Consider the following 12963-nt stretch of genomic DNA (forward strand, 5'->3'; position numbering starts at 1 on the left):
TTCTATTAAAATTTCTTTAAATGTTTTTACAAGTAAAAATGTTACACTTAATATTTATATATATAAATTCATAAATGAACACATCTGCTGCAAGTATAGTTTTTTTTATTATTATTAACTTGAAGTCATCATGTGGTCTGTTTTATTATCTGCAGTTTACAGCACCTTTTTAAAATTTAATTCAATTAAAAATATTTTTTTAGGGTTTTTAACGGATGATATATTAACATGATATTATTAGCTGGCATATTAATGTCATGCTATCTAATAGTACTTAAAATAGTTTTTTATTTATTATTTTTTTCAAGTCTGAGGTAAAATACCTGAACAGATGGCAAAATAGATGTAATTTCCACAGAACCATTTTAAATAAATGATTGTGTTTAACAGGTGGCATTAAGAAATTATTTTTGTCTGAGAAAATGTTTTAATGAAGAAAAGTTAAAAATACAATGTCAAGATTTCCCAAACACTGACAAATTTGGCGCTGTCCATGGTCCTGGAATCAATTTGATACAATTGCAGGTAGATGTACCCAAACTCTTCAGGATACGCATCACTTTGTAAAACTTTACAAACACAGTGAGGTGTACTGCAGAATGATAAACGTCTTTTATTAAATAAATAGCAGCTTCACAAAATGAAACCATTGTGAGGATGACGGTTTGTTTGTTTTTTTAACAAAAAAGGGATTTGGTAAAACATTCACAGGCTATGGTATAAAAATGGGAGTTTGAACAAGGGAAGGTGATACAGGAGAAATTTTAGAGTCTACACAGAAAACAGCAAGAATTTACAGCTTTATACATCATAAGGTCCTAGACATCCTCAAATTAACATTTTTGGTCTTACAGACCAACATTTGTTGCCATGGACAGTCCGTCCATATAAAGCAAATGGTTTTAGTACTCTAGTCTGTTGTGCAATTTTGCTTCTCTCACTCTGTCATGACCACCTGATTCCCAACCTTACATTCACAGGAGAGCATGTTCCCCAGAGCCAGAGCTTAATTCCTTCAATGCCTGTTGAAAAAAAAAAATCCTTGAGAAGCAGTTTGGACTAGACCAAAACTCAAACCGCATTTGCTATGTCTTAGCATAAGTTTTATGTTAAATGTGACCATTACTCCATTGTTCTGTTTGGTCTAGTTTTCTAGGTCACTGTAAGAAGTGGTTTGAAGAAAACTGTCGTTCTGCAGTCATTTCCTCCAGCAAATAAGATACAACTTCTAACAGTGTTACCGGATTACTGCAACTCAAAGGATTCTTCATATCATATTGGAGATGTTTACAAGTTACACAAACAATGATCTGACTTGCAAGTGTATTTAGACAGCATAGCTTCATCCATATTGTAATGCAACTATCTTGGATGACACAGTAACTCTTTTTTTGGCTTCACATTTTTTTGTAATTATTCAACTGACCACAAGAGGATGCTATGACTCTATCTGTCGAATATTCGCGTGAACTGCAGTCTCATATGCTGCTTTAGTAAGAGACTGGGTGCTCATGCAGGACTTAATGGCATTCAAAAATCTGAATTTGTTAACACAAGCACACGCACTCACACACATTACATTCCCTCTCCCTTTTCTGACCTTGGTCAGATTATTGTTTCAACATTCTATGCTGTGATACAGCTGAGGTTGCGTGAACAGCCGACGTCCCCTAAACATCACGTGTAGCTCCACATCACAATAAAAGCTAGTTTTCAGACACTGCTGGTGTGTTCTGTGTGGCTGTGACCGCTGCTGATAGACAGCTCTGATATTCCTGGTTTCAGCTCCAGTCCGGGGTCAGTGTCCATGTCGTGGGGCTCCAGATTTCGGATTCCATTGCCGTCCCCATTGCGGCAGTTACTGTTCCGGTCAATGGAAACCTTTTCACAGATCAGGATGGGTGTGACTACCGCATGGGACGGACAAGGAGCGTTTATAGCAATGGGTTTGAGACCCACCTGGCTATACTGGCAGTGCATGTAACTTGAAAATGCCCTTCGGTAGGTCTTGTTAAACAAAGTGTACACTAAAGGATTGACCCCTGATGAGATGTAGCCCACCCAAACGAAAACATTGAGCAGTTCTGTTAGCACAGGCTCATTACAGGCTTTATGGCAGAGGACATACAGAACGTTAGTGATGAAAAAGGGACACCACATGATGAGGAAGAGGAAGAACACTACACCCAACACTTTGGATGCACGCCGCTCGTTCTTGATGGCCTGCATCATGCCTCGCCGCCCATGGGTTCCGGCCGGGTCCCGTCCAGCGGGCGAATTCATTTGAGATGGGGCTTCTGAACTTGGGATTATTGAGATGGTGTCTGGGGGCACGGTCAGTCCGAGCATGTTTCCATCGCTGTTGCTGATCCGTAGACAGTTCAGACTGCTGCGACGGGATGCTGACGGCGGGGCCAACTGGGAAGTAGGTGGAGCTGGAGGTTGCAAAGGCTGTTGAGAAGAGGCTTTGCCCTCGTAGAGGAAGACTGTTGCCTGACGCTGAAGTGCTTGGACGGTGAGACAATACGTGACCACCATGATGACCAGAGGAATGAAGAAGGCAACAAAAGAGCCAACCAGTATGAAGTGTTCCTCATTCAGAGCACAGTTGCCGTTTTTCAAGACCTTTTCTCTGTTATGGAGTCCGATCACTGGGATAGGCATTGAGATTCCTGTGGTAGGAAGAAGTAAGAGAATATCAAACAAATATATATAAACAAACATCAAATAAACAGACAGACTAGCAAATGAAAAAGACAACTGGAAAGCAAGATGCCAGAGACAAAAGACCAACGGCTTCAGCGAATCGTGCTCAGAGATCTATCCTCAAGACAAATCCTCTCTCTTATCCTGCTAGATCAGTATTCCTGATGGTTGTGAGAGAGGATCTTTTATTTAATTAGAGCAGATGAATGAGAGTGTCAAGGCAGATAGAGACTTAATGCTGTTTTGGATCCAGATAAGAATCAAATAAACATTGGGCTCACGTTCAAACAGGAGAGAGGTTAGATGTGTGAACCCTCTGTCATCTGCACTGACGTTACTAAATCTAACATTAGCAAACGAGACATGAAGCCTCTGTGGAGAAAAGCGATGCATAGGAGACATAACTGGGGGATAGATAGAATAGTGTTGATTCATTATTATGAAAAAAAAGACAAAAGCACATAAAGTTACTAAAATGTAAATGAACACTGAAAATAGAAAAATAAAAGCACACTCAACAATAAAAAGGAAAGGAAGGCCTGTGTGGGCGAGAGAAAGAGAGACACCATGTCCGAGAGAGGCTTGTGTGTAGGCTTGCATTAGTGAAAAGCAGGGTGAGAAGAGTTTATCTACTCTAGAAAGTTTAGTGAGAGGCAGAGATGGAGAGTGAAAGCTAAAGGGTCTTTCTATACTTAACCACAACTACCAGTGTGATATCACTGCAGACAAGTTTTTAACTCTCTGTTGTTGTAATGGATCAGTCATGGTCACTCTACATTATATGTCACAAGTCGGACTCTAGATGGCGCTAATGCAGTAGAATGCCAATCCTTTAGCATTCTTTACACCAGGCATCCTCAAATCTGGCCCACTCCTGCAGAGTTTAGCTCTAACCCTAATCAAACACACCTGAGTATGCTAATCAGAGTCTTCAAGATCATTAGAAAATCACAGGTAGGTGAGTTTGATCAGGGTTGGAGCTAAACTCTGCAGCAGATTGGCCCTCCAGGGAAAGATTTGAGGAACCCTGCCTTACACAATGACAGACTGTGGTTTACTTTATTGAACAGTAGGTGGTGATCTTCACTAGAAGTATCTGACTACCAAACCAATCACAAACATTCAATTAATCCAAGCGTCTCTGAATTTCGAGGCGCTGCTCTGGGTGATGGAGAAAATCGCCACAATCACCAAAACTGGCACTTGTTTATACGATGTCATTTCAAATCATTTTCATTGTTGCTGATCTGAGGGGCCTCTTAGACCAAGCTGGAGCCTTGAGAAAACCTCACAACACAATCTGCCATTCTGAGGGGTCTTATGAGATACACACACATTCCAGTAATAGATTCAACAGGATTGGTATGGACTGACATTGACTTTAGTAAGTATGCAGCTGTTTAATCTACAGACCTCCACTGACCTCCATTATAAAAAAATAATTGTGTGTTTGTCCTTGCATTTCCTCTACTGGTTATTTGGGATTGATGCACAGTTCAAGACATTTTTTTTTTAACATGTTGTTGTAAGACATAATGCATTTTATTCAATTTCATCATATCAGTGTTTCTCTGACCTATTGAAATAGTCCAAACTGCAGCGATCTTCAGCATGGCCTTGGTGCGGGAATTGAACCGACTGTGCTCGATTGGATTGCGTATAGCCACGTAGCGGTCGAGGGAAATGGCACACAGGTGCATGATGGAAGCAGTGGAGAAAAGCACATCCAGATATATCCAAATGGGACAAAGAGCGCTAGGCAATGGCCAGGCATAATCTGGAAGACAGAGAGAGAGATTGCTTTGTAAACATCCTTAATGAGACAGTCATATACATGAAGAATGATGCTGAGAAAGAAAGAAAGAAAGGATATATAAGACAAACAGAAGGAAAAGTGGTCATTCAGATCACATTATAAAAGTCCAGATGAGCTCCGAGAGATAAAAAAGGCTGTTATGTCAGCAGGCTTAAAATAACCAATATTAAGAAACAGTCAGGTTATGTAAAAAGTAAGTAGTTTAGAGTTGAGTAGGCTCATGGATGAGAGCAAGAGATACAAAGTCACACTGGATCTTAGAGATAATACCAGAATTATAAAACAGATAGTTCTGGTCTTGGCTTCTGATTTGTCAATGTAGTGCTCCACTCAACCTTTGAGTCATCAGTTCTTAAAAAAACTAAGTAATAATCTGAAGAACCTTTCTCCATTATAACGAACCTTTGGCTCAAAGTAAAGGTTCCATGGATGTTAAACATTCTTTATGGAACCATAGATGCCAATAAAGAACGATTATTTTTAAGAGTGCAAGATGTTGTTGTATTGGATATTTTCTAGAGTGTTTCTAAGTGGTGGATTAAATTGGATGAATACTAAATTAGATAGATACTAACTGGCCCACATCAAAATATCCCATAAAAGATCCCAAAATTTATATTTTGAGGTGGCATTCATGTCTGCGCAACTTATCGTGTCATCAGTAGTAATAGTGATGTTTGCTTTAGCCCTAAAAAAGATATAAGGCCAATATTAACTTCCTGCTAAATTTCAGTTCCACAAACCTTGAACTAAACAAGAGTTGGGAACAAGTAATAATACCTGTAACACAAGATTTCAAGCTTCAATTGATAGGCTTTTAGGTGACAGCAGTGGCAAAATGAAAACGTCCCTCAGAGAGGACACACTCTAACGCAGGGTCAGATACTTTTACAGAAAGGTCTACAGGTCGAGAGGGGCATGTCTGACGGTTCGGATGACATTAGCGCCACACGAGGTGTGAGGCACTGTCAATTTAACATTTTATTGAAGCCCAGGACAAGTGCAGGCACTCCAATCATGGGCTGAATGAGTCTGGTCCAAATCCAGACAGCATTGTGGAGCTCAGAACACCTGGACTGGAAATGAGGGGAATGTCTGTTGCCAAGTTAGCGAAATTAATGATAACAGAGTTCTCTGCCAGTATGGGACCAGCAAGTGTTCTGACACAGATGGTGAGTGAGGGGTTTTCCTCTCCTCGTTTATTTGTCGGTATCTCTGCGGTGGTCCCATTCATGTTCTGCTGTCCATGGAAATAGCCCACAGCACATGCAATTACACCTTTCCCATATGAGAAAAAATGACAGCAGCAGATCTGCGAGGTTAGAGATTATGGGGTTAAATAAGGAGCGAGAGAAAGAGATAAAGCGGGAAGTGAAGGAATTAGGTCAGATTCAACGCCTTAAATTAAGGTTTAATTCCTGCAGGCAGAAAGAAAGACAGCCAGTGTTGTGGAGAAACTAAAAGCAGTCATCACAATACATTACTAATACAGCACCAGGCACGGGAGAACTGGGAGAATTCCCGGTGGCCTGGCTGCTAATTTGGCTGGCTGCCCTGTTTTTTTTTAAATATTAGTATTACTTAATTGCCTGCCGAATGTACTAAAGCAATTATTTCCGAATTCGCTATTCGATAATAAATCTCTAATAAATCGTGAGAGTGGAAGTGCCTAGGTGGACCAGAGAGGCAAACTACTGACCTGTTCAGGAAGTCAAGTGCAGGTCAGTATCATCTGTAAATGAGTTATTGTAGTTTTGTCTTTGTTTAAATAGTTAAGACTTAAACTCCTAGCAGCTGTTAACAGTAGCAGCCCATTACTCATCACTCAAAACACTGCATGATAAAGGACATCATTATTATCTATTGTAAAGTTACAGTAGTAATTCAGCAGACAAATATTCACATCATTTTATAATACGTTTAGAGGGAGCTAGGGCAGACAACAACACAACTGAAAATTAACGATGGTGTTATGATGTATAAATGGTTACTATTGTTAAACCATGGTAACCACAAATTAGCCATGGTTTTGATACACTAAACATAGCTTAACAATGGAATTTGTAGTAAAACTATGGATACAAATGGTAATCAATTCAATTGGGAAGTCCGATTTATTTGAATTAATACATTTGACTAACAGTCCATTTTAGCGAATCAAAACATAAATAAAATGAAAATAAATTAATAAATAAAAGTAAACCATTTTCTAAAAATTCTAAATACTGTTTTTTTATATACAGTGGGTACAGAAAGTATTCAGACCCCCTTAAATTTTTCACTCTTTGTTATATTGCAGCCGTTTGCTAAAATCATTTAAGTTCATTTTTTTCCTCATTAATGTACACACAGCACCCCATATTGACAGAAAAACACAGAATTGTTGACATTTTTGCAGATTTATTGCAAATGAGAATCATGAGGTCAATAGAACTGCCTGAAGAGCTCAGAGACAGAATTGTGGCAAGGCACAGATCTGGCAAAGGTTACAAAAAAATTTCTGCTGCACTTAAGGTTCCTAAGAGCACAGTGGCCTCCATAATCCTTAAATGGAAGATGTTTGGGACGACCAGAACCCTTCCTAGAGCTGGCCGTCCGGCCAAACTGAGCTATCGGGGGAGAAGAGCCTTGGTGAGAGAGGTAAAGAAGAACCCAAAGATCACTGTGGCTGAGCTCCAGAGATGCAGTCGGGAGATGGGAGAAAGTTGTAGAAAGTCAACCATCACTGCAGCCCTCCACCAGTCGGGGCTTTATGGCAGAGTGGCCCGACGGAAGCCACAAAGCATGGAGTTTGCTAAAAAACACCTGAATAAGATTCTCTGGTCTGATGAGACCAAAATAGAACTTTCTGGCCTTAATTCTAAGCGGTATGTGTGGAGAAAACCAGGCACTGCTCATCACCTGTCCAATACAGTCCCAACAGTGAAGCATGGTGGTGGCAGCATCATGCTGTGGGGGTGTTTTTCAGCTGCAGGGACAGGACGACTGGTTGCAATCGAGGGAAAGATGAATGTGGCCAAGTACAGGGATATCCTGGACGAAAACCTTCTCCAGAGTGCTCAGGACCTCAGACTGGGCCGAAGGTTTACCTTCCAACAAGACAATGACCCTAAGCACACAGCTAAAATAACGAAGGAGTGGCTTCACAACAACTCCGTGACTGTTCTTGAATGGCCCAACCAGAGCCCTGACTTAAACCCAATTGAGCATCTCTGGAGAGACCTAAAAATGGCTGTCCACCAACGTTTACCATCCAACCTGACAGAACTGGAGAGGATCTGCAAGGAGGAATGGCAGAGGATCCCCAAATCCAGGTGTGAAAAACTTGTTGCATCTTTCCCAAAAGACTCATGGCTGTATTAGATCAAAAGGGTGCTTCTACTAAATACTGAGCAAAGGGTCTGAATACTTAGGACCATGTGATATTTCAGTTTTTCTTTTTTAATAAATCTGCAAAAATGTGAACAATTCTGTGTTTTTCTGTAAATATGGGGTGCTGTGTGTACATTAATGAGGAAAAAAAATGAACTTAAATGATTTTAGCAAATGGCTGCAATATAACAAAGAGTGAAAAATTTAAGGGGGTCTGAATACTTTCCGTACCCACTGTATATTAGCTATATTAAGTCTCATGCTGTCACCCTACGCTAAAAGAAAGGTTCTTCATTGGCATTGAGGGTTCCATAAATCACCTTTAACATCCATGGAATCTTTCCTTTCAAAAGGTTCTTTGTAGAGCAAAAGGTTTTTTAGATTATTGAAATATTTTTCACTAAGACTAAAACTGGTCACTTAAAGGTTCTTTGGGGAACCTGTAATTTTTTTTCCTATGGCATTGCTGCAAAAACCTCCCTTTGGAACCTTTATAAGTGTAATTGATCTATAAAATAAGTAATTGATCTAACAGTTAAAAAAGTCCTCTTTAATAACTTGTGTTTATCTCTCTTTAGACGATTTTTCTCAAAACAACTTACATTGCATTCAAGGTAAACATTTTGCCAGCATGTGTGTTACCCAGTAATCAAACCCATGACCTCGGCATTGGTGTGGTTTTATGAGGCGGACCAAGAAAAGCGGGGTTGAAACATAATTAACATGGCATGGGGGGCAACATTTCCTCACATGTCAACATGCAACTTCATCTGCATGTTGATTATAGAAAACACACAGACATACACTCTAATTTAACTGTCTTTCATCCCTTGATTGGTCCAGCTGCCGACGGACCTTTGCATCTTGCTTTGATTAATTGGAACAACTGATAACGCAGCCCTGATTTACATGTATAGTAGATTAAGTTCTCTCTTAGTGCAGACAGAGATGGAGTGTTGGAACACTACAGAGACAGGAAAAAATCATCTGTTGCTTTCTGTACATCACTGATATAACTGAAAGGCAATGAACTCCTTAGGCGCTTTCAGCAATTTTCAGACATCCATGATGAACAACTTACCTCTTGGCTTTTACACACACGCCCTAACTCAATGATAAATGTGGATTCTCAAATAAGTGTAATAAGTAATATTGCTCCTGTACCTCAGCTGCTAGACTATGGTGCTAGCAACACCAAGATTAATGGTTCGGTTTCAAGGGAACATGCATGCGCACAAAAATATGTATGCACTTGAATGCACTAAGTTGCTATGGACAAAAGTGTCTGTCAAATGCAAAAATGTATGTGTCTAATATGACATTTTAACATCCAAAGCAATAACAATAAGCAACTGGCTTTGTTAAAACATACAGTATATTTGAAATAACAGTTAAAAATAAAAAATTAAATAATAAATACATTTAATAAATAACAAGTGAAATTTATAGAAAACGGACTAGGGGAAAATAGAGTAGCAGCGAAAATTGAAACTTAACCTTAAGAGGCCCAGAACCGCTCTTTTGATGCAAGACAGAATTGGTTTGTAAGATGTCTATCGGTTCAGCACCATCTGAGCTGCTGAGTATCAGTATATAGCTCATCTTAAACATATCCTAGTATGTTCCCAGAGGTAATCACTCTAATGCCTCTCTCTGATTTCATTTCTCGTTCTTTCTTTGTCAGTCTTTGGCTGATCCTCAGCGATATGGTTTCTATGCTTCCTCCAGATGTTAATACATGTGAGCAGACCACATCACTCCATTATAAAACCCATATCTCACCCTTTTTTTCACCGTTTTTGAGATGATGCGCTGGAACTTAACACAGACTAAACAGACTGAATCAAGGTCAGACTGCTATATCTTATGAAAGTCACATGCCAGCTCAATCACACATACATGGTACACTCCCCCGCCAAACACACACAATCACACACGCTATTAGACACTGTAAATGAAATGAGGAGTGTGAAATCCATCATTGTCGCATCCACTGCAGTGGAAAACTATTTTTATGTCTCTGTGTCTGAGTGTGTGTGTGTGTGTGTGTGTGTGTAGGCATAGGCATGTCTGAGTTTATGAGCGTGAAAGCAATCGTATGTGGGTGTGGAGAGCACACATTCACACATTCCAACAGTTGATGATATTTTGCTCTGACAGCTTGCTGGTAATGGCCATCACAGGCTCACTGTTTATGACAACATGCTGCCGAATCCCTCCACTCCATCTTTATCTGTTCAATCTGTGTGCTTATGTGTGTGTGTGTGTGTGGGGTGGGGTGGTGGTGGTGGGGGGGGGTTGGTATTAGGGTGAATCCCATTTCTCTGTCTTACCCCTTCCCCTTAGTTTTGCGCGTTCACGTGAGAGTAAGGGCTATCCCAATTCTCGTTTTGATCGAGGGGTAGGGCTAAGGGGAAGTGGTAGATACCCCTTAAAACCAAGCATTTTCGCGAGCTTACTTGAAACCAAGGGGTACCCAGAACACACTGCGCAACCGGCAACAATGGCGGCCAGATCATCCGGAGAGTCCCATAAATGTAAGTATTTTCGGCTTAAATAATTTATTTAAAAATTACGACAGTCTTGTTTTGTGCTCTAGACAGTCCTGTACATATATATTTGCAACCATGTTCTTAAAAATCACTAGTTTGCTACGGTAACGTTACAGTGCTGATTTGCACAACAGTCCCGTAGACTAGCCTTGAATGGACTCCATGCATGTCTACAGTTTTAACTAAACTCCAAAGTTTGTGATCAACACTTGTCGGCTCTGGTGACGTAGCAGCCAGCTAGCGACGGTGTATGATGACGTAACCGTAACCAAGTGGTGTCTCATTTCATAGGGGTATGTTTTCACCCCTAGCGCTTACCACTCGGTTTTAAGGGACAAGGGCTAGGGGTAAGACGAAGGGGTAGGGGAAGGGGAAGGGGTAAGACAGAGAAATGGGATTCACCCTTATTTTGTCTCAGTTCTGTATATGAGAGGTTGCATGTATTTGAGTGCATACTTGAGTTTTTATAAACACACTTCAGTGTGGACTGTGTTTTTGTGCATGCCAGAGTAGGGTTATTGTCATTAACTGTTTATCTTTTTTTAATAATACTGTTATCATCTCTGTGTAAACTACAAAAATAAGAATTTGTGAAAACAGTAATGTCATGTACGCGTGCATGCTTTCCCCATCTTGAGCGTTTGTATTCATTGCTCTATAGAAGAACGTGTGTGCACAGGATACACAATGCATGTTTCTTTACACAGTGACATTGCCAACTAGTGGAATAGTTTTTTTCTGATAACTGGCTTGGCTGTATTATGCATGCCAGGCCAGTTTTCAGAAAAAAACTTTTCCACTTTTTCAAACTAAAACCATAAAAAAACTAGATTTTTTTTTAATTACTTGAAATAAAAGTAAACATTAACTGAATTAAAATAAAATAGTAAAAGACTTTAAAATACTGTAAGAATAATAAAAGAAAACTTATTATTATTAATAATAATAAACATTTTATTTTAGCTAGTAATTTCTCAACTTCATTTAGTTTATGCGGAAGTCTGTTTCCACCACAGAATTTAAAAAAATAATAATTAAAAAGTTATTTTCAATTTTTATCTCACAATTCAGACTGTTTCTTGCAAATATGAGAAAAAAAGTCTGAATTGCAAGACAGAAATTTACATCTAAGTTTACATTTCAACTTTTTTCTCTTAATTTTCAGATGACACCGCAATTCTTTTTGTATCAAGAAATAAAAAAGGTAATTGCGACTTCTCATCTCACAATTCAGACATTTTTCTCAGAATTGCGAGTTTTATATCTCGCAAATGGTGAGTTAACATCAGCTTATACTGTGAATAAATACATCTGAATTGTAAGAAACAAATTCAGAATTGTTAGGAAAAAGTATTGTGTAAAAGAACCAATTACCTTTTTTAATTACATTTTTTTTTTTTTTAAATCCATGCTAGGGTGAAATACTAAAATAACAAACCCAAAATCTAAAAACTAAAACGTCAAAACTATAAAGTCTATAAACTATAGAAATATAAAAGCTATAAAGAATAATCTAATAAAAGGTACAACATACAACATAATGCAAAATATAAATAATAGGAAATAGAATAAAAAAAAAAAAAAAAATCTAATCAATCTACGTGCATGCATCCATGACCATTTGGTCTCTCTCGCCACTAAATTGTCCCTTTTCCGATGCTCTGTTTGCTCTGAGGGTCTGCAGGCTGCTATACTGATCAATATCTCTTTGTGATCAATAACGTCCTTTCCTCTCAAACTGACAAATGCAAGCTCATCATGTGCTCTACAGCTGACAAGCAACTAAGATCATTTAAAGGCAGGACATCTTCCATAATCAATATGAAGGGAGTTTGAGAGAGTTCAGCTAACCCACTCATGTCCAGAGATTGGCGAGGTGACGCATCCTGAAAGAGCTCCCCCATGGCTGAGGAGAGATGGACAATGTGGCCCCCTGTATGGATAGCAAGAGCCAGAAATACTCTAAAGCAGACAGCTCAGTTGCTCAGAGGCAGCTGGACTGGAAAACGATCTGAATTCTGCCACAGGCAATATTTCTGTGGGCTTCTGAGCAAAGCAATGCCAAACAAGCTTCTGTCTCTCTCAATGTGCCCCCCCACCGCCTGCCTCTCTCTTTCTCTCGCTCCGTGAAGGGAGATTTCACACTATACAGTGTTATAAAGCTATTAAATCTTGCCACCTCTGGCTCTTTCCTTTCTAACTTTGTAAGGGCTCTGTACCATACATAATTAAACTCATGTACAATCTTCCAACTAAATCAACTTAAACCCTAACTTTTTTTTTTTTTAAATGGAAGTTATCATCTCTTGAGTTTTGGTGGAAAGAGACCAATTAAATGTGTTATTTAACCAGGGTATATTCTATGGTGTCATTTGTATAATGAGTCGTGTTATTTGGAGGCGAAGGACTGCCTCGCACCAGTGAAAAAGCCCCTGGGTCTTAAAGGGAAATGCCACTGAAGTTATATTACGGGAAGTGTGGCCTCTTGTGATGCTATATGCATTATTTTAAAGTTTG

The 12963-nt window shown here is 39.3% G+C and overlaps 1 protein-coding gene across 3 annotated transcripts in view; it reads right to left on the reverse strand.

The window, feature by feature from the left end:
• Positions 1-601: 601 nt before the first annotated feature.
• The window catches only part of htr2cl1 (5-hydroxytryptamine (serotonin) receptor 2C, G protein-coupled-like 1), a 101941-nt gene continuing 89579 nt past the window's right edge, over positions 602-12963 (reverse strand). For all 3 annotated transcript variants that reach the window (XM_058783674.1, XM_058783672.1, XM_058783673.1), the window contains exons 3-4: positions 4283-4483; positions 602-2672 (exon numbers count right to left, since the gene is read on the reverse strand). In XM_058783674.1, the coding sequence (XP_058639657.1) occupies positions 1714-2672; positions 4283-4483 (1160 nt within the window). In that variant the 3' untranslated portion in view covers positions 602-1713. The remainder of the gene's footprint in view (positions 2673-4282; positions 4484-12963) is intronic.

This window comes from Onychostoma macrolepis, chromosome 07 (genome assembly GCF_012432095.1).
Source record: "Onychostoma macrolepis isolate SWU-2019 chromosome 07, ASM1243209v1, whole genome shotgun sequence".
Taxonomy (NCBI): domain Eukaryota; kingdom Metazoa; phylum Chordata; class Actinopteri; order Cypriniformes; family Cyprinidae; genus Onychostoma; species Onychostoma macrolepis.